Source organism: Balaenoptera physalus (assembly GCF_965194825.1).
Source record: "Balaenoptera physalus genome assembly, chromosome: 4".
Classification (NCBI taxonomy): domain Eukaryota; kingdom Metazoa; phylum Chordata; class Mammalia; order Artiodactyla; family Balaenopteridae; genus Balaenoptera; species Balaenoptera physalus.
The window spans coordinates 34695268-34721337 of record NC_138891.1 but is presented as its reverse complement, the minus strand read 5'-3'; the positions used below and the strand labels follow the sequence as shown (position 1 = coordinate 34721337).

General features: G+C 37.7%; 1 protein-coding gene across 7 annotated transcripts in view; it reads right to left on the bottom strand.

Moving 5' to 3' along the window:
* Nucleotides 1–4099: 4099 nt before the first annotated feature.
* LOC309659718 (uncharacterized protein) overlaps nucleotides 4100–26070 on the bottom strand; it is a 131020-nt gene continuing 109049 nt past the window's right edge. For 3 of the 7 annotated variants that reach the window (XM_082459702.1, XM_082459703.1, XM_082459705.1), the window contains 2 exons: nucleotides 20657–20815; nucleotides 18207–18828 (listed from right to left, as the gene is read on the bottom strand). In XM_082459702.1, coding sequence (XP_082315828.1) covers nucleotides 18758–18828; nucleotides 20657–20815 — 230 coding nt within the window. In that variant the 3' untranslated portion in view covers nucleotides 18207–18757. Of the gene's footprint in view, nucleotides 7395–8395; nucleotides 8435–18206; nucleotides 18829–20523; nucleotides 22256–26070 lie in introns of those variants that run through there. The other 4 variants (XM_082459709.1, XM_082459707.1, XM_082459706.1 and 1 more) reach the window with 4 other exon arrangements.

Genomic DNA, 26070 nt, shown 5'->3' with positions numbered 1-26070 from the left:
ATGTTCATTGCAGCTCTATTTACAATAGCCAGGACATGGAAGCAACCTAAGTGCCCATCAACAGATGAGTGGATAAAGAAGATGTGGCACATATATACAATGGAATATTACTCAGCCATAAAATGAAACGAAATTGAGTTATTTGCAGTGAGGTGGATGGACCTAGAGTCTGTCATACAGAGTCAGAAAGAGAAAAACAAATACTGTATGCTAACACATATATATGGAATCTAAAAAAGAAAAAAAAATGGTTCTGAAAAACCTGGGGGCAGGAGAGGAATAAAGATGCAGAGGTAGAGAATGGACTTGAGGACACAGGGAGGGGGAAGGGTAAGCTGGGACAAAGTGAGAGAGTGGCATGGACATATATGCACTACCAAATGTAAAATAGATAGCTAGTGGGAAGCAGCTGCATGGCACAGGGAGATCAGCTCGGTGCTTTTCGGCCACCTAGAGGGGTGGGATGAGGAGGGTGGGAGAGAGATGCAAGAGGCAGGGGATATGTGGATATACGTATGCATATAGCTGATTCACTTTGTTATACAGCAGAAACTAACACAACACTGTACAGCAATTATACTCCAATAAAGATGTTAAAAAAATTAAAACATTTATAAATAAATAAATAGCAAGCATCTAGTGATGCTGAAGGGCAAGGCAATGAAAATAATTGAAGGTGGTACCTCACCCTTCACTACTACAGCAAGTAACCTAGGGTGGTACCCTAGGGCAAAATGATGACCTTGAAGTGTTCTATACATGGGCAGCTTATAGTCAGGCTCACTTTGGAACTATTCCTCTGGCTGACTTGCAGAGAATGGATTGGAGGGGAAAAGACTGGAGGCAGAGGGACCGTTTAAGAGGCTCTTGTAGTATGTGCATTACTGCCTGTGGCTTTCCTCGTTGTTTCTTAAACCTGGTCTCTTAAGTGTAGCATCTTTGTTTCAAGAAACACACAGGCTATCATTAAGTGCTGTAACTTGAGGGGGAGTTACTGAACTATTAACTCTCACAAACCAGAAGCGCAAGCATTCAAACAGGCGTTCTTCTCCCTAGATGGATTTAAGCAATCTATAGACAACCTAAAATTGTGTATAAAGTTTTTACCTTTCTAGGCATGTGTGTTTTTCTAGAGTAGGGGTCAACGTTTTTCATCAGCTCAACAAAATGCTGTATGACCTCTAAAGGTCAATGGCACATAAGGCCTTGCAATGAATGAAATTTAGTGACATACTTGGAAATTGAGACATTTTCAATATATTCAGTAGCGCTAAAAAATACAAGGGTATTTTAAAAACTTTCCCTTAACTTGAATTCTCCTGCAGGTTCAAAGCCTGACAAAGCATCAGAATAATCTAAGGAGATTGTGAGAAGTAGAGTTCCATACCTCACCCCAGAACTGTTGAGTCAGGATGTATAGGGAAGGATCAAACTAATTGCAGTTGCCAGTCGGGTTTGGGGACCACTGAGATACTTCTTTACTTGCGGGAAAAGTATTTACTTCATTATTTATGCAGAAAAGCTGAACCAGGAGCTTTCGAAAGTAACATGACATCACTAATGCTGTATCTCCCCCAATGGGGGGTCATATTCATAATCCGATTTATAATTCTAGAGAGTTTTTTGAGTTGGAAGGGTTATATTTTTTTGTATGTACCTCTGCTCCTTTCTGTCCCAACTAAGAATTGCCATTCAGTTCTCTTCTAAGAGTGCTGTTTCTGCTGAAGATTTTTGTGCCAAGGTGAAAATCATTCTAAATTGTCTTATCTCAGCACTTAAAATGAATGGATACCCTCTTTCTTCTTTTCTTTTCTTTTTTTTTTTTTTGTTTTTTAAGAAAGAGGCTTCCTGGTTTGAGGAAATTATTTTCACTCTCAGATGAATCTAGCCCTCTCATGAATATCCTTCTTATTTTCCCCTATTTATGCTATCTGCTCCACATCTGTATCCAGTACAAGGCAGAAACAGCATGTTATCAACCACAAGAAGAAAGAAACATAAGGCTCTTAGAAATCTTGGTTCTCATTTATTGTCCTATTGAAGGCGCACTCTGGTGTATCTGAAAAGCTTTAGATGATTAAAAATGTAAGAATGTGTTGTCCTAGACAATTACAAAGGCCGAAGGGAAACCTTTTGTATATTGCTGGGCTGCAGCTATCTCCAAGGACAGCTTGGAATAGCAGCAGCACATTATGATATTCAGAAGGACTGATTATATAGGATTGATACAGTATTTGGTATTATTTCTTGTTCTATCAGATTTAATAATGTGAATTTGCCATAGTTAAGTATTCTAAATGACAGCAACACAATTGCTGTTTTGATGCAAGACTTTCTGAAAGAGAAACATTTTACATTAGTTCCCCCCAAAAGAATCCATGCTGAGGGCTTCCCTGATGGCTCAGTGGTTAAGAATCTGCCTGCCAATGCAGGGGACACGGGTTCAAGCCCTGGTGTGGGAAGATCCCACATGCCACGGAGCAACTAAGCCCATGAGCCACAACTACTGAGCCTGCGCGTCTGGAGCCTGTGCTCCGCAACGGGAGAGGCGTGACAGTGAGAGGCCCGCGCACCGTGATGAAGAGTGGCCCCCGCTCGCCGCAACTGGAGAAAGCCCTCGCACAGAAATGAAGACCCAACACAGCCAAAAATAAATAAATAAATAAATTTATAAAAAAAAAAAAAAGAATCCATGCTGAGAAAGTCTAATTTAAAAAAATATTTGTTTAGGACTGGGGCTAGAATTCTCTGGCAAGTTTTTCTTTATACCTACTCCCTTTTCATTTTTATTTTTTTTTCTTCTGCTTCCTCTCATGTTTCTTTTCTCCATATTTCTACATCTCACTGTTATCCTTTTTCTCTTCTGTCATTTCGCCCAGCTTCTGCCTTAAGAGTTCCGCACCCATGGCACTGAGGAGTTTGGCAGATGTCGTCAGGAGAGAAAATGTTGTGTCCTCCTTCTGTAAGGACATCCAAGAAAAAGGAAAGCCCAGGAATTTGAAGGGGACCTAGTATGTGTGAGTTTTCAATCCCTTATTTCCATAGACTCCCTGTGGTTATCCCCTTGTATTATAGTAGTTATCTTCCCATTTATTTGCTTTTCTTATTTAATGTATAATTTCTTATTCTTGTGATAGTAACAAGGTATCCGACCCTTTTAGGTTTGGTCTTCACTCTCAACCCAGAATACCTATTAGGTAAAGAATTAGAGTCTGTTCTGTAGAACTGACAATTATTTAATTTGCCTGAAAAGAGGTACTCCAAATCCCAAGCACACATCACATCTTATGTCCAGTCTTTCCCCTCCCTGCACTGAGGACTGCACTGCGAGGGAAAAGAGTTTCCGGACAGCCCAGTGCCAAAAGGCTCATCTCTATAGCAGTGGCTGTCAGTGGATCGATTTTGCACCCCCTTCCCTGGGACATTTGACAATATCTGGAGGCATTTTTAGCTTTTGAAACTGAAGGGATGCTACTGGCATCTAGCAGGTTAGAAGGTGCTGCTAAACATCCTGCAATGCACCCTCGCTTCTCCCTGCTTCAGCCTCTGCCGCTCAGACAAAGAATTATCCAGCCAAAGTGTGAGTGGTGCCGAGGTTGTGAAACCAACCCTGCACGAGACATCAGACATGCCCTGCTACGCGAGTCGCTTGGTCCATGCGCGACAGCAGGGAAATGTGTCCATGAGACTCAATGCTGACTCGCAGACGGCAATTGTACCACCTTTGGGAAAACTGGCTATGCTTGTTAGACCCGATGGGTGTGTCTGCCAGACACTTGGTTTGTAAGGGAAAGTGAAGTGGAGTCTGCTGAGCAGGGGCCGGGGGGTTGGGGAGCACAGTCTGTTTAAAGAGCACTAACCGGGCATTGGAAGACCTGGCTCTGCTTTCAGCTGGTTGCAGGGCTTGGGCAAGTCACCTCGCTACTCGCCACTCTGGGCCTCTGTCTCTCCTCTATCAAACAAGAATTTGAATGAGCTCATCTCTTCCTGTTCCAAAATTGTGTAATGAATGAAAAAATTACCTCACAGTTAAGTGGAACTGTTTGGCATAGCTTAGACTGGGAATCTTTTTATTTGTGTTGGGTCTTTGTTTCTGTGCGAGGGCTTTCTCTAGTTGCGGCGAACGGGGGCCACTCTTCATCGCGGTGCGCGGGCCTCTCACTATCGCGGCCTCTCTTGTTGCGGAGCACAGGCTCCAGACGCGCAGGCTCAGTAATTGTGGCTCACGGGCCCAGTTGCTCCGCGGCATGTGGGATCTTCCCGGACCAGGGCTCGAACCCGTGTCCCCTGCACTGGCAGGTAGATTCTCAACCACTGCGCCACCAGGGAAGCCCTGGGCATCTTTTTAATCACTAGCTTCCTAAAATTTTAAGAGCCATCTTTAAATATCTGCATTCGAGATGTATTGTCTTGAATAAGTTTGATATCCCAGGAAAACAGAATATCCATTGGTGTAATGTTGCCCCTCTGTGATGTCCTTCTTAGGAAAATCCAGTTTGTCTAGCTACTTGTTTTACCACTTACCTCGAGGAGCTATTAGTGTTTTCCTACCAGACATACATCCACCTGGCTGACGCTAATGCTGCCTGGGAAAGGCAGTAGGGTAGGGTCAGGTCTAAGGAGAGGCACTGGGAGCTGTGGCCTTGGTAATGACTTCACTCCTTATCCCACACCACTCCCTTCTCTGAAAACACCCTGGATCAATGGAGCATTCAGTGATCTGACACATCAGTACCCAGAAGTTTGTGAGGAGAGAGGAAAAGAAAAGGAAACAGGATTTAATAGTTCCTGAATACTCAGCACATACAACATGCTTTACAGATGTTATCTGATTCAGTCATCACAAATACCTGATGAGATGGGTAATATTAACACCCTTTACTGATTAAAAAGAAGAAGAACAACAACCAAAAAAACTGAGGCTCAGAAAAGTTATCTACAAGCTGTTGAAAATGTGATTAAAGGGGATTTAAATAATAAAATAAATTTAATGGATCACATAACTGAGGAGTCAAGCTTGGTCCAAAGCCTTAACACATATCAGCAGTTTTCCAATTTCTATTTCTCTTTTCTGGAGTGTTGGTTTTGGCTTTAGGCCACATTGCACCTCCCAGAAGCTATTGGGTCTCCCTCAGGACCTCATCTCTCTTTGCTTTAGAGTAGCCTGTGGTCCCCACCCAAGCCATGGGATTCATTCTCTCACTGGCTCTTGTTGAGTCACATGTGTTTTCCCTGAAATAACCACTCTGTATTGATGAGGGTGAGTTGGTGTTGGGAAGTGTTGATCAGTTGGCCCATTCCTGGTGCTGCTGGGTCAAAGGTACAAGTTAGAAATTGACTGAATTCCTTAAAGGAATATCTGGGTACTGTTGGAGAGAAAATTTGAAGGACTAGATATTGAGGTGGTAACTCAAAAGTTCACCAGTAGGTTAGGAAATGACCAAAGTGCCTAGAGTTTCTACTACAAAAATACTTTTTAAACAAATCTAAAACAAACTTTAAATTTAAATGTCCAAGAAACAGAAAGATCAATGCCAGAATCTGGGGTACTAATCCTTAATTCCCAAGCAACTTCTGGAAATTGTGGAGATTTTACATGAGTAGTTTAGAGTTTATTATGCAATGATACTTTGAAGCTGGTCAAGATAAGGCATGGAGACTAAACAACAGTTCCACTAACTATGTTGTTTTTCATTGCTCATATTACTGGACACATTTTTCTCACTGATCGGTGGAAATTCTCATGAAAAAGTAACCAGGACAGATTGGTTCCCTGCATCCAACCCTCTGATCATCTTGGAATAGGACCATGAGAAAGAATCTGAACGATTTCTAGATCCATACCAGTGTCTTTTTATTTTTTTTTTCTTCAAACATCTCACCAGTTCCAAAGATGACCGCATTTGTTTTCAGCTATGAAGTATTTCTTCATCATTAATAATGTGACAATTTCTAGAGACTTGAGTCAACTCCATATGATTTAAAATTAATGAAGCTAAAACTTTTAAAAGGAAGACTATATTATTATGCCTATTAAAGAGGTTTTTCTTTCCATAATCTAAAACACAAACATTTTTAATTAAGAGAATTCGCATGGGCTCAGGGAAACTCTGGGCAGCAACCACTTACCCTGTAGAAGCAAAAACCATGGAATGTGGACATTAAGCTTATTTATCCTCAAGAAGTAAAGGGAGCTCAAAATTTAACCTCAAATGGTAGGATTCATATTAGTTGGATATTGCATCATTTCTCTGTACAGGTGGATATCAGGTAAGAGTGAAAACAGGTTTCTGATCCATCACATAACTACCAATATACCCAGATAGTCTTCGATTAACAATATCCCATCTGGATGGAAAATGTATCCCCTCTTTTAAAAGATTATACATTTTGGTCTGAAACCTAAGTTTGAACAAAAAATTGCTTGTGAAGAAATTAGCACAAAAATTTCAAATATTAATTTTTTGGTTTACCCCAGGCTATCTTTAAACCACAAAGGTAGAAATAATTGAAAAACAAATTTTTAAAAAGCCTCCTTTATAATGTTATCTTTTAAAACAGAACACAGACTACAACACTAAGATGACAATGAATCATCTATGTGGACCTATTTAGAAGCACTTACTGCCTGTGGGTGGAAGTCGGAGTGGGCCTCCGACTCTGCTTGGTGTCCTTTCTCTCTCTCTCTCTAGTACAGTTCAGCACATCACAGTTTGAGTGACCAATACGTCAATTGCATATTCAGAGAAGAGTGACTTCGGTGGTGAAAAGACTTCAAAATGAGGTCATGTCCACTGTCTGGATGTGTTGAAGGAATTTGGATTTTAACCTAGGAAATAATGACTTCATTTCTTTTTCCAAATAACCAAAAAGTTAACTTGACCTAGAGAACTAAGTGTTTAATTCATTAGCATCTTAAGAAAAACCAGAAGCAGTGAACGGAGGCTCAAGAAAGTGGCTAAGTACACAAATGATGGAGTTGGAAAGTCAGTGGTTCAAATACCTGTTCCACCACATACTAATTGTATAAGTTTGGCAACATATTTAACCACGCTGAGCCTCAATTTCCCTGTCTGATAAATAGGGAAAATAACAACTAACCTGCAGGGTTGTCATAATGATCAAATGAGTCAACAATGTATTTGAAGTGCTACATGTAGCACATTTATAAGGATTCAACAAATGGTCTTTCAACAGTTGCTTTACAAATCAGCATCAGACTATTACTATTATCTGTCGGAAGTATGCAATGAAAAAATTCTTGCCTTTGGAAGTAGTAGTTTCAGCCATCAGTTGAGGTGTTCAAGTAGCTTCTTATGGTGTAAGGAGTATGGGCTTGATGTCATCAGGTCTGGATTTGAATTTCAGTTCTAACACTTTCCAGCTCTTTTTAACTTGGAAATGATGTTTAATTTGTATGAGCCTCAGTTTTCTTTTCTTAAATTAGGATAATAATATCTTTTTCACAAGTTTGTTTTTTCCTGAGTAGTAAATAACATAATCAGAACAAGAATATCATTTTTTGCTCATATACAGATCTTCCTTGACTTACAATGGGGTTATGACCCAAGAAACCCATCGTAAGTTGAAAATGTCATTAAGTCAAAATGAATTTAATACAACTAACTTACCAAACATCAAAGCTCAGCCTAGCCTACCATAAATGTGCTCAGAACACTTACATTAGCCCACACTTGGGCAAAATCATCTAACACAAAGTCTATTTTATAATAAATTGTTGAATATCTCATGTAATTTATTGAATAGTGTACTGAGAATGAAAAACGAAATGGTCGTATGGATGCAGAATGGTTGTAAGTGTATCAGTTATTTACCCTCGTGATCGCAGAGCTGACTGGGAACTACGGCTTGTCGCCGTTGCCCAGCATCACAAGAGTATCATACTGCATTATCACTAGCCTGGGAAAAGATCAAAATTCAAAGTACGGTTTCTGTTGAATGCATATCGCTTTCACACCATCTAAATCAAAAAATTGTAAGCTGAACCATTGTTAAGTTAGGGACTGTCTGTACTCAGTGCCATGCACTATGCTAAATGCTTTACATGCATCCACTTATTCAGTCCTTATAACAAAACTGGGAGGAGGTTATTACTATTATCTCCATTTTACAGATAAAGAAACTGAGACAGACAAAATTAAGTCATTTGCCCAAGGTCACACAGTTAATAAGGGGCCGAGGAGGAATCATAAGTACAAGATGTCTGGCTCCTGGAGCCATGCTCACGAGCATTTCCAACACAGTGCTTGACACTGAACATTTTCTCATTCCTTCCCTGTGCGCCAGAGGACCACTTAGCCACCATAGCCATACAGTGAGAGCAAAACAAAGATGCAGACTTGCCAGGGGTAGTAAGTCAAGAGTCCAGACTTACCTTTCTTGAATGCCTATCCATGAACTAGGGTCAGATTGCCTGCAGTTAAATAAAAGATTGCTTTGAAAAGTACGAATTCCTGGGCCCACCTCTGGAAATTATGAGTCAGTAATTTGAGGTGGAGCTCGAAATGTGTAACTCCCTAGGGATCCTGTTGCACAGCCAGGGTTGATAACCAATCTATACATGACTCTGTGTGTCTTCCAAATAGGAGTTTCTACAATCTTTTAAATTTTCTGAATAAAAACAGGCCCTTGATTGTTTGATTCTAAATTTTCCATTTGTAGTCAGGCGCATTTCCTCCTTCTAATTGATTAGGGAAAAAGACATACAGGGTGGCAGAATCCATTGTGTTTTCTCCATAGAAAAGCTTCACCCCTCCATTTCTAAAGGGTGCGTCTTAATTGAACATTGCTGTCACCTCCCTGCTCACCTAATACCTTCTACAGTAAATGGAGATGAAGAAACCAAACAATTTCAAAACCTGAGTACAAGCCAGTTCCTCAGTCTCCAGGAGATGTTATGGATAACATAAATAAATAAAAAGCAAAAATGTAGGGCACATTGAGTTTGTAAAATAAATGGGTATGAAACTCTACCTCCACCTCAGGCATGCAAGACTGTGCAGTTTAGAAGGAGCAGGAGGGGGACTTCCCTGGTGGTCCAGTGGGTAACACTCCGCGCTCTCAATGCAGGGGGTCTGGGTTCGATCCTTGGTCGGGGAACTAGATCCTGCAGGCATGCCGCAACTAAGAGTCCACATGCTGCAACTAAAAAGACCCCGCACGCCTCAATAAAGATCCCGTGTGCCGCAAGTAAGACCTGGCACAGCCAAAATAAATAAAATAAATAAATATTTAAAAAAAAGAAGGAGCAGGAGGAACAACATCTGGGTCCAAGGAAGATTTTGTCTGTGAAAAACATCCTTAATTATGGTCCATATACAAGAGGAAAATGGTGAACTTTCAGCTCAGGGCATAATCCTTAGGCAAGAAAAACAACCGGTTAGGAAAATGGATCCAAGACCCTGATTCAAGTGTGTAAAGTGAGGTCCCATGAAGATCTCTGCTCCTATAGTTGAGTGACTGTGACACTGGATGGAGGTGACAAAGAGATTGTGTGTGTGTGTGTGTAAATATACATGCATTCACACACAAATGCATGTTTCAAAATTATACCTACAAACATAATTTCAATAAATCATCAGTTACTCCTTGACTAATTATTTGGACAGAGGAGTTTCCCCAAGTTTTAGTAGCGAATACAGAGGAGAAAAAAAAGGTTTCGTAATTCTTTGGTTGGAATTTGATTCACAGCCAAATTAATTTCTCTTTCCAGTGTGTTGTTTTCTGTTTCTTCCCTTCCCTAGACACGGCTTGGGGAATGATAATCATTTTCCATGAGAGCAAACATACATATTTTGGTTCCTTAGATTTTATCATGGTATAAACACCTAAAAAAGATATAAATGTTGTAAAAACTCCAAAATAGCTGGAAGGCAGAAGTGCAGTGGGGAATTTTCCAGGATATACTTTGAAGAAAGTCGTGGTAGAGTGTTAGGCAGGGAATACAGGAATGACATTTGGTAACTCTAATTCTCGAGAGAATAGAATGACCCAAGTGTTTCTAAAGAAGCAGAGCAGTGTATGTCTCAATAAGAAAAGGGCAAAATAAATAATTGCTGTTGTATAAGATAAAGGAATAGAAATGACTTACTGTGAAGGAAAGGGCTTTACAAAATTGTAGTGGACCTCAAAAGACTATTTTTAAAATTTACTGTGAGTGCCAAGTGATAGTGAAAAACATCTGTGCATCTTTGCCCAAATAACAGGTAAATAAGATAAAACTAAACAGTCAGCAGAGACCTTGTCCGTTTTACACTGAAGAGTTGCTGTTTTAGCTGTACTTTTTTTCCAGTCAATTGTAGGGAAATAGATTCTTTGGGCGCCATCTAGTGATGAAGTGGAGGAAGACAACTAAAAGAGTTGGAATTTTGTTTTATTTTGGTATTTGGTACATAGGAAAAATGAGTGTAATGAAACAGTTGAGTTTCAGGGATAAGGCATTAGTTTGAAACTTTTAAATGAAATCAGTACTCATTGGTATAAGTAAGAATTTGGAGGTGATTTGGAGAAGGCAGGGAACTTTGCCTCTCAGTTTTTGTTTTAACTCCCAGCATCTAGAATATCTAGCATACTGTATAAACCTTATGTGAATCTGTTGGAAATAAAATGAATAAATGGTGACAAAAATTACAGGATTTAAGAGACTGTCTGTCTCTTGTTCTGCATATATATTGCATCCACCTATATCTTTTAAACAGATGGTGCAACATTTTTTTTTAAAATTATTAGCACCTTTAATTATTATTTATTTATGTTTTTTTGGGGGGGCTGTGTTGGGTCTTCGTTTCTGTGCAAGGGCTTCCTCTAGTTGCGGCAAGCGGGGGCCACTCTTCATCGCGGTGCGTGGGCCTCTCACTATCGTGGCCTCTCTTGTTGTGGAGCACAGGCTCCAGACGCGCAGGCTCAGTAGTTGTGGCTCACGGGCCTAGTTGCTCCACGGCACGTGGGATCTTCCCAGACCAGGGCTCGAACCCGTGTCCCCTGCATTAGCAGGCAGATTCTCAACCACTGCGCCACCAGGGAAGCCCAGGTGCAACTTTTATAAGTGATTTTAAATAACAAAATTAAAATTCTTTACACTAAAGCATTGTCATGGCTGTAGATTCTTCAAAATCATGTTAGGAGTTCCTTGCCAAGTTTGAAATGGAATATCAGAAAATCTAGGCTATTCAAGCTCTAAAATTCATATTATTTAGCCTTATCTGTTAATTAATTAATTTATTTTTATTTTGCACATTTGCAGGGAAAGGAGGAGATTAACATATATTGTATCTCTCTGATGAGCTAGGTGTCTTGTTTATATATTAATTTCAAAGAAGGCAATTGGGTGGGTTTAAAAAAAAGATACTCACAAAGAAGGCAATTCGGTGGGTTTAAAAAAAAAAAAACCACCAAAGCTCAGAGGTTTAGTTTATATAGTCATAAAGCTCACCCAAGTTTTTCTGGCTTTCAAGCCCTTAATAATGTGTTAGACATGAGTGGTTTTTATTTGTTTGTTTTTTAGGGTAGGTTTTTTTTTTGGTGGCTTTTCTCTAGTCTGATGTTCTCCATCCCTCTTTCATAATTACCTAAGCTTGTCATTTTGATACCATTGTCTGGGACCAAGGGATTGGTTTAGGTTTGGGCATGGTAACCCATTTATGACCAATGAGACAGAGAAGAGGTCTTCTAGAAAAGTTTCTCATCCTGGATTAAAAAAAAACACAAGAGAGAAATGTTCCTTTTCTGGCTTTTGACATTGGTTTCTGAAAATGTTATGCCTGGCACTATTGCAGTCATCTTGTGACCATGAGGGGAATGAGTTCACATATCAAAAATGACAAAGTGAACAAATGGGAAGATGGGCATTTATGGCATTGTGGAGCCACTAAGATAACCAACCAGGGGCTGCCCTGCCTTGAACTTTGTGTTATATGAGTAATAAAGAAACTCCTTTTATAAGTCATTTAGAGATGATTTTTCTGTTACTTATAGTTGAAAACATCTTAATTAAAACATGTAAGTGAAATATAAGAAAGAAATAGTAAGAAATAGTTTGTTTAAACCGTATTAGGAAAAAGAATTAATGTGAAAATGAGTGTTATTTTAATAAATCAGAGAAGTAATCTTGCATTTTAGAAAATCAACAAATGGCCTATTGAAAAAAAATATCTAGCAAAATGTGTTTGGTGAACTTTAAATTGAGACAAGGAGGAGCTAAATTCTATAGAACGATCAATTAAAAAGACAAGAAAACTGAAAATCTGCTTACCACTTTATGGGTGCCACAGTTTAATAGACTGTTAAAACGATGCTTTAATAACTTTCTCAAATCCTCTAGCACGCCAGTGGAAAACTGGGTAAGCCAAATTTCAGCACACACGACCCCTGTTGTATTGAGCTTAGCTGTCCTCTAAAAGTGGTGCTCTCATACTTCTAATATGAGAATTAATATCTTCACTTTCTTGGAAGCCAAACCAAAATAAGGAAAACAGCAAACAACAATAACAACCCCTCCCCCCGAAGCAGAGGACACTTCAAATTGAAGTGGAAATTAAAAATAAAAATAGTTTATTTAAAAAATTCAAATAAAAGATGAAAGTAGAAACGTTTTCAAAGTTAATTGGGGTGGTGATTTGAGTAAATATAAAATTATTTCTATTTATATAGCAAGACGTAAACATTATAGCTATTTGCATTGTATTCTGTTTTGGCAAACACACACACTCACACTCACTATCATTTCCTTTGAAATGATTTTTTTGGATAGAAGATTTAAAAAGTCAACCCGTTATTCTTTTTGCCTCTCTTTAGAAGTAGTAACTGGCGGCAGGAGGAACTGGTCTTTTGATGCACCATCAGCATCTTGCCATCTTTTATTGCTTCCATTTGCTCCCGAGAGCCATCTTATTTCCCATCCAATCAACTTTCAATAAAATCGAACTTCTCCATACCTCAGGCTCATGAAAGTGTGCTAGCTTGGAGAACTAGCTCTATTACTTTCCTAAATTTCAAAACATAGTTATTTTGCCACTATTTCACTGTGGGTCAACAATGTAATAAATTTTGAGTCTGAAAGGATTTATGTGTAAAATCAGCATCATATCACAGCTTAGAGACATTCTCAGAATAGTTTCCTTACACAGACATTGTAAAAAGTAGCATAATAAAATAGGTGGTGTTTCTCATTAATCTCATATATACCTCTTTTTACCTCTTTACAATTATATTAATTACACCATAAATAATAACTCAAACAATAATTATTATTATACCTTCATAGCATGCCTGTGCGATAGGTGTATTATTATTACCATTCTACAGGTGGAGAAACTGAGGCTGAGTGGAAGAATAACTTATCTGAGATCACGTAGCTATCAAGTGGCAGAGCCAGGATTTGAACCCAGGCAGACTGAGAGTAAAAACTCGGGCAACAGGAAACAGTCTTAATTCCATCGCTCTGATGAGACAATTAGCTTGTTAAAATTATGTCAGAAAGGATCATGCATACCTTGCTGTTGGGAATGTAGAATAGCAAACACTCTTGCAAACAGTTTGGCAATTTCTTATAAAACTAAACGTGCAGTTACCATATGGCCAGACTACTGCACTCTTCTTGGGCATTTAGCCCAGAGAAATGAAAACTTGTATACATGTGTTCACTGTGGCTTTATTTCTAATAGCCTCCAACTGGAAACAACCCAGATGTCCTTCAGCAGGTGAATGGTTAAACAAACTGTGGTATATCCATACCATGGAATACTACTCAGCAATAAAAAGGAATGAACTGTTCATATACACAACAACTTGGATAGATCTCAAATAATTTCTGCTGAGTGGAGAAAGCCATTTTTAAAAGGTTAGGCACAGATTTTAGTTATATAACATGTTTGAAATGGCAAAATTATGGAGAGCAGATTAGTTATTAGTTTGTTATTGGTCCAGAATAGGGCAACTGGGTGGGAAGGCAGTAGATGTGGTTAAAAGGGCAATGCCAGGGATCCTTGTGGTGAGAGGGCTATTTTGTGTCACTACTGTGGTGGTAGATACACAATCTACACCAGGTAATAAAATTACAAGGAACTAAGTATACATACACCCCAACACAACTATAAATAAAACCAGGGAAAATCTGGATAAGATCTGTGGTTTATGTCAGGGTCAGTGTCTGCTCGTGAACTGCATTATATTTTTGCAAGATGTTATCGCTAGAGGAAACCTAGTAAAGGGAACATGGGATCTCTATTATTTTTTACATCTACTGCCAACCTAAATGATCTCAAAATTTAAAAAGTATTTAAAAATTATTGTAGATAATCCTATTATCTTAATTAGAATTATTTTCCCACACACCTAAAAAAAGTGAACTAAAATTTTTATACATAGTTTTAGCCACAAAGTAGATATAAAAATAAGGTTTCATTCAGCAAATAAAGCTACCGCCCTCCATTGGTGCAGTGCTTTTACTGTTAGAATCCACTGACAAGTGATTCAGTAATACCTCATTTCTTTGCTATATAGACGTGCATCATACGGTGTTTTTTTCTGAAATGTGAAAAGAAATTCCTTAATGGTACAGCTTTCCTTTTGCATTAATTCATTATCCGAGCCTGGACATCTTTTGTCTGTTTTCATTTTCTCTGTGTGACTCTTGTCAAACACATTGATTTTTTAAAAATATTTTTTTATTTATCAATACCCACTGATTTTAAAAATATACATAATTCAAGTCATTTATTTTTCTTTAAAAATGGCATAATAGTTTGTCTCACCTTTGATTTGAACAGGATAGAGGGAAAATATCTTTGAAAACAATAGGTTTTGAAGTCTGATTTCTTCAAATGCAGTACTAATGAATCAAGGCAGTCTGAAGTCACACAGCTTCCAGTTTAGGCTGTCATTTTCTTTACTCACCTTCTCTCCAAATCCCCCAGCTTCTGCTACCCTGCCATTTTTGTTCAACCTGCTCCAGCTGTTATTGGTGTTGCTATAATACACACAAAGCGACATTTGCCTTTATGGTTGCCATGGAGACACTGCTTCTTAAAAAAAAAAGAAAAAAAAAAAGTCTTTCTCTTCTGAAAAGAACTGTGATGTTATGCGTTCACCCAGGTCTGTGAGCAAGTTTTCTACATTCTGAAATTACATAAGTAGCTCTGCAAAATTAACCTCTGGCATTTACTGTCTATATAAGTGACCTTGTACTATTTCACAAGATACACGCTATTTCCCCTAAGTTGTGACCACATCCCTCTGGCCACAGGGAACTACATAAACAAAACAGCTAATAATTCTCCCCTTTCCTTCACCACACTCCTCCCAATTTTAAAATCTATAGCAATTAGTTACATCTCTCCCAGCTCTATCCTCCATTCAAACTTATGGTTGGACATACTGTGTACATTTATCAAATACCATGACTTATAGTTGGCATTATCCTGTTGAGAAATGTATTGTATATTGTCTTTTAAATTTTTTTTTAATTTTTAATTTTTTATACAATTTTTAAAGGTTAACTCCATTTACAGTTATTATAAAATATTGGCTCTATTCCCCGTGTTGTACTATACGTCCTTGTAGCCTATCTTACACCCATCGTTTGTACATCCCACTCCTCATCCCTATATTGCCCCTTTTCCCCACTGGTGACCACTAGTTTGTTCTCTATATCTGTGAATCTGCTTCTTGTTTGCTATATTCAGTAGGTTGTTGTATTTTCCAGATTCCACATATAAGTGATATCATACAGTATTTGTCTTTCTCTATCTGACTTATTTCACTCAGCATAATGCCCTCCAAGTCCATACATGTTGCTGCAAATGGCAAAATTTCATTCTTTTTTTATGACTGAGTAGTGTTCCATTGTATATATGTACCACATCTTCTTTATCCATTCATCTGTCAGTGGACACTTAGGTTGCTTCCATATCTTGGCTATTGTAAACGGTGCTGCAGTGAACGTTGGGGTGCATGTATCTTTTCGACTTAGTGTTTTTTTGTTTTTTTTCAGATACATACCCAAGAGTGGAATAGCTGGGTCGTATGGTAGTTCTATTTTTAGTTTTTTGAGAAACCTCCATACTGTTTTCCGCAGTGGCTGCACCAATTTATGTTCCCACCAACAGTGTGTGGGTGTTCCCTCATATATTGTCTTGTGCTGTGTGTTGTGTCATGTATATTCACACTGTCACTTCCACGAGACTGTCCGGTGCTAACTTGACATTCCTCTCTTCCTTCCCTCTTCTTTGCCTCAGTAATTTAGGGATGGACAGCAAATCACTCCATTGACACATATTCATTAAGCTCCTACTGTGTGTCTAGTACATTCTAGGAGCTGGAGATACAGCAGTGAATAAGACAAGTCCCTGGATTTTAATTACTTTTGGAGAAAAGTTGATTTACTTTAGGTATAAATAATCTCTTACTTTTGCCCTTTTAAATTAAACAGAATACCACAAAAACTCTTGTTGGTACTGTTCACCATTGAGACCTTTAGTCCCTTATACTCTGAATCATAAAAATGACAGTTATAATAAAAATAGAAAAGTTAAAAGATACAGCATTGCTCAGAAACAGTATCAGTAACTTTGGTGGTAAGGTAGTGGGATGGAAATTGGCCCACTGAGCTGTGGGAACAGAAGCTGCAGAGATGGCTGTAATTTTAGCTCCTACAGTCTAAGAAAAACAGGGGACCAGAACCTGAGCCATTGCTTGAAATAAAGGTCTGGGATAGTGTGCTCCAACCTGTTAAAGGAAGGAAAGAAAAAAAGACTTTTGACCAACAACTAGTGTTTTAGCTTATAATAACATTGCTTAACAAGGATGAGGGGGGCAGTAAAAACTGCCTTGTATCCAGGACTTGTGCCAAGCTGCCCACTGACACAGTGCCTGGATCTGCACTTGCCTCCAGTATCATCCCTGAGTAAGCTCAGAGTCACCTACACAGACCTTGTTCTGGTCCCCAGTGGTCCAGGTAATGCATCACTTGGAAAGATAATTATAAAGTGAGAGCATAAAAAACAAGCAAAGAACATGAGAGATAAAAACTCCCATCTAAATGAGCTTGAACACCAAAAATTCCAAAGTACATCAGAATTATTATAATTGAAAAGATAACCAAGAAGATTAAAGATTGGTATATAATCACTCTGGATGAAATGAAAATAATAGAGCAATCTGAAAAATTAAAACAAGTGTGTTTGAGATTTTAACAAGATTTTGCAGAGAGATAAAAGAAAGGATAACAATCTTGAGAATATAAAAATTATGAAAAACCAAAGCAGTAGCATATGAAAAAAAATCAAGTAAAAACCTTGGAAACGAAAAGCACTATTATAGAAAAAAATAAACAGGATTAACTCAAAACTAAATGCAGTTAAAGAGGAAATTTTAAAATGATAGGAAAAAGGTACTGGAAAATATACACAGAATCTAGCCCTAGGAGGTAAGACACTGAAAAATATATATGAAATAGCAGTTAGACGTGGATATGCTATAGAAAGACTCCAAAACTGTTTACTAGGAGTTTTAGAAAAAGACAATAGAAGAAATAGCTGAGAAGCAATAGCTAAAGATAGTTTAGTATTATATAGAACTGAAAAGAATACAATTTTATATCGAAATACCACACAGTAACAGGATGTATTCTATTTAATTTATTTTTTATTTTTTATTGAAGTATAGTTGATTTACAATGTTGTGTTAATTACTGCTGTACAGCAAAGTGACTCAGTTATACATATATATACACTCTTTTTCATATTCTTTTCCATTATGGTTTATCATAGGATATTATATATAGTTCCCTGTGCTATATAGTAGGACCTTGCTCTTTATCTATTCTATATATACCAGTTTACATCTGCTAATCCCAAACTCCCAATCCATCCCTCTCCCACTCCCCATCACCCCTTGGCAACCACCAGTCTATTCTCTATGTCCAACAAGATGTATTTTAAAATAGACTTGTTGTTTATTCCAGTGAGAAGTCTTTTGTCCACTGGGAAAATGTAAACTTTAAAGGATGTTGGTGAAACAATGACTTGTCTACTTATAGAATTTAATTTATTACTTTAGCCACACATGTATTTAAATTACATTTTATCTAAATAGAGTAATTTAGAAACATTGTTTTTTTCCCTCAGTCACACTTAAAAAATACCCAACCTCTTTAGATGCATCTTTGACATCAGTGTCTTTGTCATCACGAGAGTATTTTTAAATTATCATAGCAGCATCACTTCTATCTCAGTTGTTTTGAGATACAGCACTATGTGATTATGTGCGTGATGTGGACACTGAAGGTTCCCATTCACACACATTAGTACAATTTCATTTTCATTTTTATTCTTCCTCTAGGTTTAGATTCCTAAACTTCATAATATAATAACCTTTATTGCTTTTTAAAGTAATCTTTAAAAGCATTGTTTGTAATGGTCTCCAACCCTTGCAAACATAATGTCAAAACCCAGGAATAAATACTGTAATTGTTAACCTTCTTTGCCTTCTTTTATACTGATTTTAACAGATTGTCTTTGTAAACATGAAAACTAGCATTAATTTTAGAAAAAACAATCATTGGGTCTTTTCTGTCTAATGTTCTAAGCAGTATTGTATGGCTTATGAAAGTGTCCATAACATGGGAGACTGTATAAGGGCTCAAATATATGTATGGTTATTTTCTTTTCTAGAAAATTTGGGGGAAGAACTTACCTTATATTTGGGTTATATAAGGCTTTTATTGACCTCTTACTCCATATCAGGTGTTGGTGCTAGGTGTGTAGCAGTGAACAAGATGGGTAATGGTCCTGATCTCCTGGAGTCCACATTCTAGTTTGGTGATATAAACAATAAGCAAACAAGTAAGAAAATATCATGCAGTGATAAATGATATATAGAAAAGTTTTTAAAATTTCAAGAAATTGAATGACGTTTATAAGGGTCTAGAGGGCTTCCAAGGAATCTGAATATTCGATTGAAGGGCCTGTGAGACCAGGTAGACTTTAAGACTCCTTTATGGACCAACCCAGGTCTAGAATTCCCATACCCTGAATCTAAACCCACTAATTTACCTTTAGACCATTCGTCTTTTTGTTTAAAACTTTTTGACCTCACATAAAAAAAGGTATGATATAGGAGGATGTTATAAAGCTAGAAAAAGTAGAAAGGAGAAGAAAATTGTAGAAAATCAAAAGTAAACAAAACAAAACAAAAAAAACCTCTGATTTACTGGTAGGCAGAAAGGCATGAGTCTTGGTCATGTACAGAATTTTTTGGCCACTTGAAATCTGCCCTATGGGGAGGATATGTGTACTTTTGCTTGCCTACCTTCTTTTCTTCTTTTCTCTCTTTCTTTCTTCCTAAAATAATGTATTTTCTAAAGTAAGCCTGCATTGCTTATATAATCTGGGAAAACCCCATGCTTTTAAATTGGAACCATTAGCTTTCACTTGACATTTCAGACATCATCATCTTTTTAATTTGAAGTGATTGAAGTAGTATTTTTAAACCTTAAATCTGACACTTCTATAAATACATTCTAATGGGTATGTTGCCTTGTTGATTTTATGTCAGTTAGTATGTAACAATGTGAGAATATATAGAATGTAACTCAAAAACACTGATTTTACATGGCTTCTGAGAGAAGGATGGTTTGCTTATCTGCAAAAGTTTCCTAAAAAGATAAAGTATATTCTATTCATTACTTTCAACTGAGTGAAACCCAAGCCATTTACCACTAGCTACTCTCTCATGATACATTTTATATTGTCAGGTTGATCATAGGATGTTGAATTACTAATGCTATGAGATAATATCTAGGTCTTGAAAAGAGATACTCCTTCTTGAAACTCGTTTAATGTAGAAAATATATATTACCCTTCTAACTTAATTGCTTTTGTGTACTTGAAAGAATCCAATTGAAAATACTGCTAGATAATAGATTCATAATTATCGCAGATAAAAATCTTTGCTTTATTTCCCTGTGCTCACATTATCCTGTTTCAGGTGATAGAGTTACTCAGAGTAATTTCGATTCTCTATAAGGTCAAAGTGTCTTTTGCTTGGACAGTTTTTCTGATGTAACTGGTATTGACTCAATAACTTCTCAGTATCTTCTGTATAATCAAGTCACATTCGGTTTTAGAATTGTCATTTTCTTCCCTATACTGTGACCCTCAAAAAACATGTGTATTATATCCCTTAACTCTAATTTCATTTGTCCTGGTACATTGTAGACTCTCACATATTTACGTTTAATTGAATTGTTAAGGACATTTGAAAATTTCTCATAATACTTCTATAAAAAAGTAAAAATTTTTTCTGCAATCAAATACAGCTTTTAAAAGCATCTAAAATTAAAGGGGTAAGAAGAAGCTTTCTAGGTTTTCTTTCAGCTCAAAAAGTACATACTTTAGTAAAATAATCTTTTTAGGTCTTAAAATTTTTTTTCAAGAGTGGGATGTCAGATTGCATCAGCATCAAATAGCTGATAGACATTTTTAATTGCTTTGAAAAGTATATGCGTTACATCATCCAATAAGGATACATTATAAAGAGATTTACAGAAAAATGTCTAAAGAACAGCTTAGGTCATGACAAGTCTCGAAGGCATTTCTCTAATACACACCACACACACACACACACACACACTACACACCTGTTGGGTACTGCCTGGAGCAGGTCCAGGCAGCTGCTGGGGTGGGTGGAATAAGACAGCTGACATTGCCTGTCTGTCTCACAGAACAGCCGCTGGTGGAAGGAGACACGTTGGCAATGACGCAGGTGAAGAATCCAGTTCTTCCGGCCAAGCTTTCTCCTGAAAATAGTGGTAATGGCACCAAATATGCCCCACCTGAACTTTATGAAAAAGGTGAATATGGGGAGAGCACCCAAAGCTTGAACTAGGACTAAAGTGACACGTAAGAGGCACCTAGGCTGCAGAATTGGAGGTGGGTGCTGACCCTGCACCTGTGTGAGCTGAGAGTGAATGTCACCTTAAGTGTCGTGCCTGCATTGTTTCACTCCAGTCCATGCCAACTTTGTCCTGCAGTTTTCAGTATCTCGGGGTTATAAGCCACCTATAACCAGGTGTACGTCGGGTGACAAGAAAAACCCATAACAAGTGTAGTCTTCTTCCATTGAAGCATCTGGGAGATATTTGATAATGACTTAGAATGAGAACCTAGTTGAGAGTTCTGAACATCAGGGCTCTTTTTGGTTAATTAACAAGTGTGTGTTTTTTTGGTTTTTTTTTTTTTTTTTATAGTAATCTTTTATTTATTTATTTATTTATTTATTTGTGTTTATTTTTGGGCTGTGTTGGGTCTTCGTTTCCGTGCGAGGGCTTCCTCTAGTTGCGGCGAGCGGGGGCCACTCTTCATCGCGGTGCGCGGGCCTCTTCACTATCGCGGCCTCTCTTGTTGCGGAGCACAGGCTCAGTAGTTGTGGCTCACGGGCCTAGTTGCTCCGCGGCATGTGGGATCTTCCCGGACCAGGGCTCGAACCCGTGTCCCCTGCATTAGCAGGCAGATTCTTAACCACTGCGCCACCAGGGAAGCCCTTAAGTGTGTTTTAAACATATATTTTAATTATACACAAGCTCCCTTTCATGGACAGAAGAGAAATGTCTAACTTGATCAAACTATATATTCTACCCTCTCATTTGTTCTTTGTTCTGGATTTATATACTCAACTCATCCCCGCTAGGCTGCTTTTTTATGTCAATGACTTAATCACTACTTATAGAGAATTCTCTCTCCATCGGCAATTACTCAGAATTAGGCTCTAAGTAATGTCTGTCTATGGCTACAGCTACCTGTGCTCAGAATTACACAAAGCTTAATGAAGTTCTTTCTGCTCCCAGCATTATTAACAAAATGCTCACCCTAGCTACTTATTCTCCTGAAATGATGTCTCTGTGTTAGTGCAGTATTCCAGAACTCTGGTTGGTTCTTCATTGAGAATGTCTCATCCTGTTCTGGATTTGGGCAGAACAACTTCTGGATTTGCTGCACCCTGAGTAACTCCTGCACTGCAGAAACATTGTACTCCCTGTTGCTTACTGAGTTATACTACAGAGAAACCCCTAGTTAGGGTCTAATATTTAACTGTTGCATGTTCATTATCGCATAGGCTTCCCATACTACACGTGCATTTTTCTGTTCTAAGTTCTGTGAAAAATGAGTGAGACTTACGTTTCCCTGATGATTAGCCATGCTGAGCATCTTTTCATGTGCCTGTTGGATATCTGCATTTCCTGTTTGGAAAAAATGTCTATTTAGTTCTTCTGCCCATTTTTTTTTTTTCCGTTTTATCATACAGGTTTTTTTTTTTTAATTGGGGTATAATTGCTTTACAATATTGTGTTTCTGCTGTACAGTAAAGTGAATCAGCTATATATATACATATATCCCCTCCCTCTTGGACCTCCCTCCCTCCCGTCCCATCCTACCCATCTAGGTCATCACAGAGCACCAAGCTGAGCTCCCTGTGCCATGCAGCAAGTTCCCACTAGCTATCTGTTTTACACACGGTAGTGTATTTATGTCAAACCTAATCTCCCAATTCATCCCACCCTCCCCTTCCTCCCCCTGTGTCCACACGTCCGTTCTCTATGTCTGCCTTTCTATTCCTGCCCTGCAAATAGGTTCATCTGTACCATTTTTCTAGATTCCACATATATACGTTAATATACGATATTTGTCTTTCTCTTTCGGACTTACTTCACTCTGTATGACAGACTCTAGGTCCATCCACCTCACTACAAATAACTCAATTTAGTTTCTTTTTATGGCTGAGTAATATTCCATTGCATATATGTACCACATCTTCTTTATCCATTCATCTGTCGATGGACACTTAGGTTGCTTCCGTGTCCTGGCTATTGTAAATAGAGCTGCAATGAACATTGGGGTGCATGTGTCTTTTTGAATTATGGCTTTCTCAGGGTATATGCCCAAGAGTGGCATTGCTGGGTCATATGGTAGTTCTATTTTTAGTTTTTTAAGGAAGCTCCATACTGTTCTCCATAGTGGCTGTATCAATTTACATTCCCACCAACAGTGCAGGAGGGTTCCCTTTTCTCCACACCCTCTCCAGCATTTACTGTTTGTAGATTTGCTGATGTAGATTTTTAAAATCAGGTTGTTTGTTTTTGTTTTTTGTTTTTTGATGTTGAGTTGTATGAGCTGTTTATATATGTTGGATATTAATTCCTTATTGGCCATATCATTTGCAAATATTTTTTTCCATTCAGTAGGTTTTTTCATTTTGTCGATAGTTTCCTTTGCTGTGCAAAAGCTTTTAAGTTTAGGTCCCATTAGTTTATTTTTGATTTTATTTCCTTTGCTTTATGATATCATTTATATATGGAATCTAAAAAATACAACAAACTAGTGAATATAACAAAAAAGAAGCAGACTCACAGATATAGAGAATAAACTAGCAGTTACTGGTAGGGAGAGGGAAGGGGGGAGGAACAGTATAGGGGTAGGAGGTTTAGAGGTACAGACTATTAGGTATAAAATAAGCTACAAGGATATATTGTCCAATATGGGGAATATAGCCAATATTTTATAATAACTATAAATGGAGTATAACCTAAAAAATTGTGAATCACTATACTGTACACCTGTAACTTGTATAGTATTGTAAAGCAGCTATACTTCAATTTAAAAAAATGAGTGAGTCACAGAAGTATACAGGTGGAAGAATCCTTTATCTCATTTATGCTTCTGACTATGAGATTCTAACGTCCTGTTTAATGCTGTTATAGCCAAGTTAGCCCCCCGCTATGAATTAGTTATCTGGGTACAAGACAAACTCACACCTCCTTCTTCCTCTAGATGCACTTGCCTTTCCTGCCCTGCTTCAGAACACCTAAGGCAGGGGTCACAAGCTCAAACACATGGAGTCCAGTCAGAATGTATGAATGAACAAAGCTGACAAGTAACAGAGAAGAAGGTAGAACTGTGGTAACCTGGTTTATGGGCCTTCACCAGAGGTCCTGCATGAACCCCAAGTTCAAATCCAGATGTAGATAAGATGGCATATTCCATAGATATGAAATAAACATTCCAAATACAAGGTGCTTACACACGTGTGCACGTGGATGTGTGTGTCTGCGTCTGTGTTGTGTTCTGACTACTACTCAGAAGAGGCTCTGCTCATGTAGGAGTATCGTGTATTACAAAATTTGCACCTAAAACATAAGTCTCTTAAGAAATGAAAATTGGGAGCCAGAAAGAAACCTTTTCACAGTTGATCTAGGAGGCCATGCTGGAGGTAAGCTAAGGAAGTATAAGCCCGCAGTTTTTCCAGGAAGAGAGAAGCAGCAGCACTCCAATTTCTAGGAGAAACAAAATGCTAAAAATAAACTCCCAGCAGTAAGCCTGGGAGAAAGATTTAACAGCAGTGTCAGAGTCTCAATCCCACTTTCCGGGGAGATCGATGAGAAAACAGACATCTTTTCTCACAATTAATGGTTGTAGCATTTCAAACTGAAAAAACTCTAGGGTAAACAAAGGCAGCACCGAGGCAGGACTAAGAGCGAATGCATTGATGATTCAGCTGCACCTGTATCTTTCCACATTAATTCTTAAATCAATTTATCTGGAACCCTTGGGATCTTGAACTATAAAAGCAAATGCCACAAAAAGCATCATTGAAAGCTCCATAAATTTTACTTATTTTGAAAGTAAAACTCAAAAACTGAAGTGTCCTGAAGTCAATCTTCTAAATGAAAACTTAACAAAAAAATCAGTCCTTTCTTCTGGTATTCTCTAATAACTAGATTTTTGGCATTGTTTATAAAAAATTCTAGATAGTATGCAAACTTAAATGAACAAGGAATAAAAATGTAATTTCAGACAGCAATAACAATACAGCAAAATGATATGATTGAATGAATATCAACCATTATGAAATCATCTGAATATATATTCTTATATGTAATGTATATATTGATATATTCCTCAATTAAAATTATGCCTACCTATAGCAAGGACACAGGGAGAAAAACAGAAAATGATGATGAGTTTGTTTTATAGTGTTATATTTCTTTGTAAAACAAACAAAAACACAGTTGTTCTCATGGTATTTCTTGAAAAACAACTTTCGGAAAGGTGACTTAATACTTGGTAAATAATAGAAATGGTCTGGAGCCACCTAGTGGCAGTCATCTGTAATTGGATGTGGTTTTAAAAATAATGGTTTAGCTATAGTCTAGAATAAATAAAGATGTTTTACAGCTGATAAATCATCTAATTTCTTTCAGAATGCTAACATCTCAAACATAGACAGTGTACTTACAAGGCAGAAGTGCCAGACAAAAATATATTTGTAATAGGAAGTAATAATAATAATTACAGTAACAATCCTTTGTACAGTGTTTCCTGTGTGCGTTCGTTCACTGAATGGGGGAGCCTATAGGGGAGACCAAAGTAGACCAAACCAGCTTTTTGCCCAAGGCCACAGAGATTTAATTATGGGGTGGAGCTGGGATTTGAAAGTCAGATCCTTAGTAACTATTACCCGTTTTAAAAAGCCTATTATATACCAGGCGTCATGTTAGGTACTTTCTGTTTGTTATCTAGTTGTAACAACAGTCTTATGAGATAAATATTACTATATCCATTATATAAATAAAGATATTCAGAAAGATTATATAGACTGTCATAAATCATTTAGCTGAAACTGACAAAGCTGGAATTTAAAACTAGGATTATTAAAGATCACACTCTTCAAGGATACTGTGCTTTGTTCTGTTATATCAACTATATCATTATACTTTAATTAATTATATATGTATGGATCTATTCATTCATTCACTCACTCATGATAACACACATGCACACACACACACACACACACACACAGGGGTGGGTGGGAGAGAAAGAGAAAGAGATATTAAGACACAGACTATTAGGTTTAAGGCTCAAGAGTCCATTTGACAGGGTCTAGGAAGAATCTATTTTCTCCAAAATAGGCAAATCTGTTTAATATGGCTTTAAACTAATTGTGAAGAAGGAAGACTAAGAAAAAAACCCAGATGGATACATACAACTGGTTATC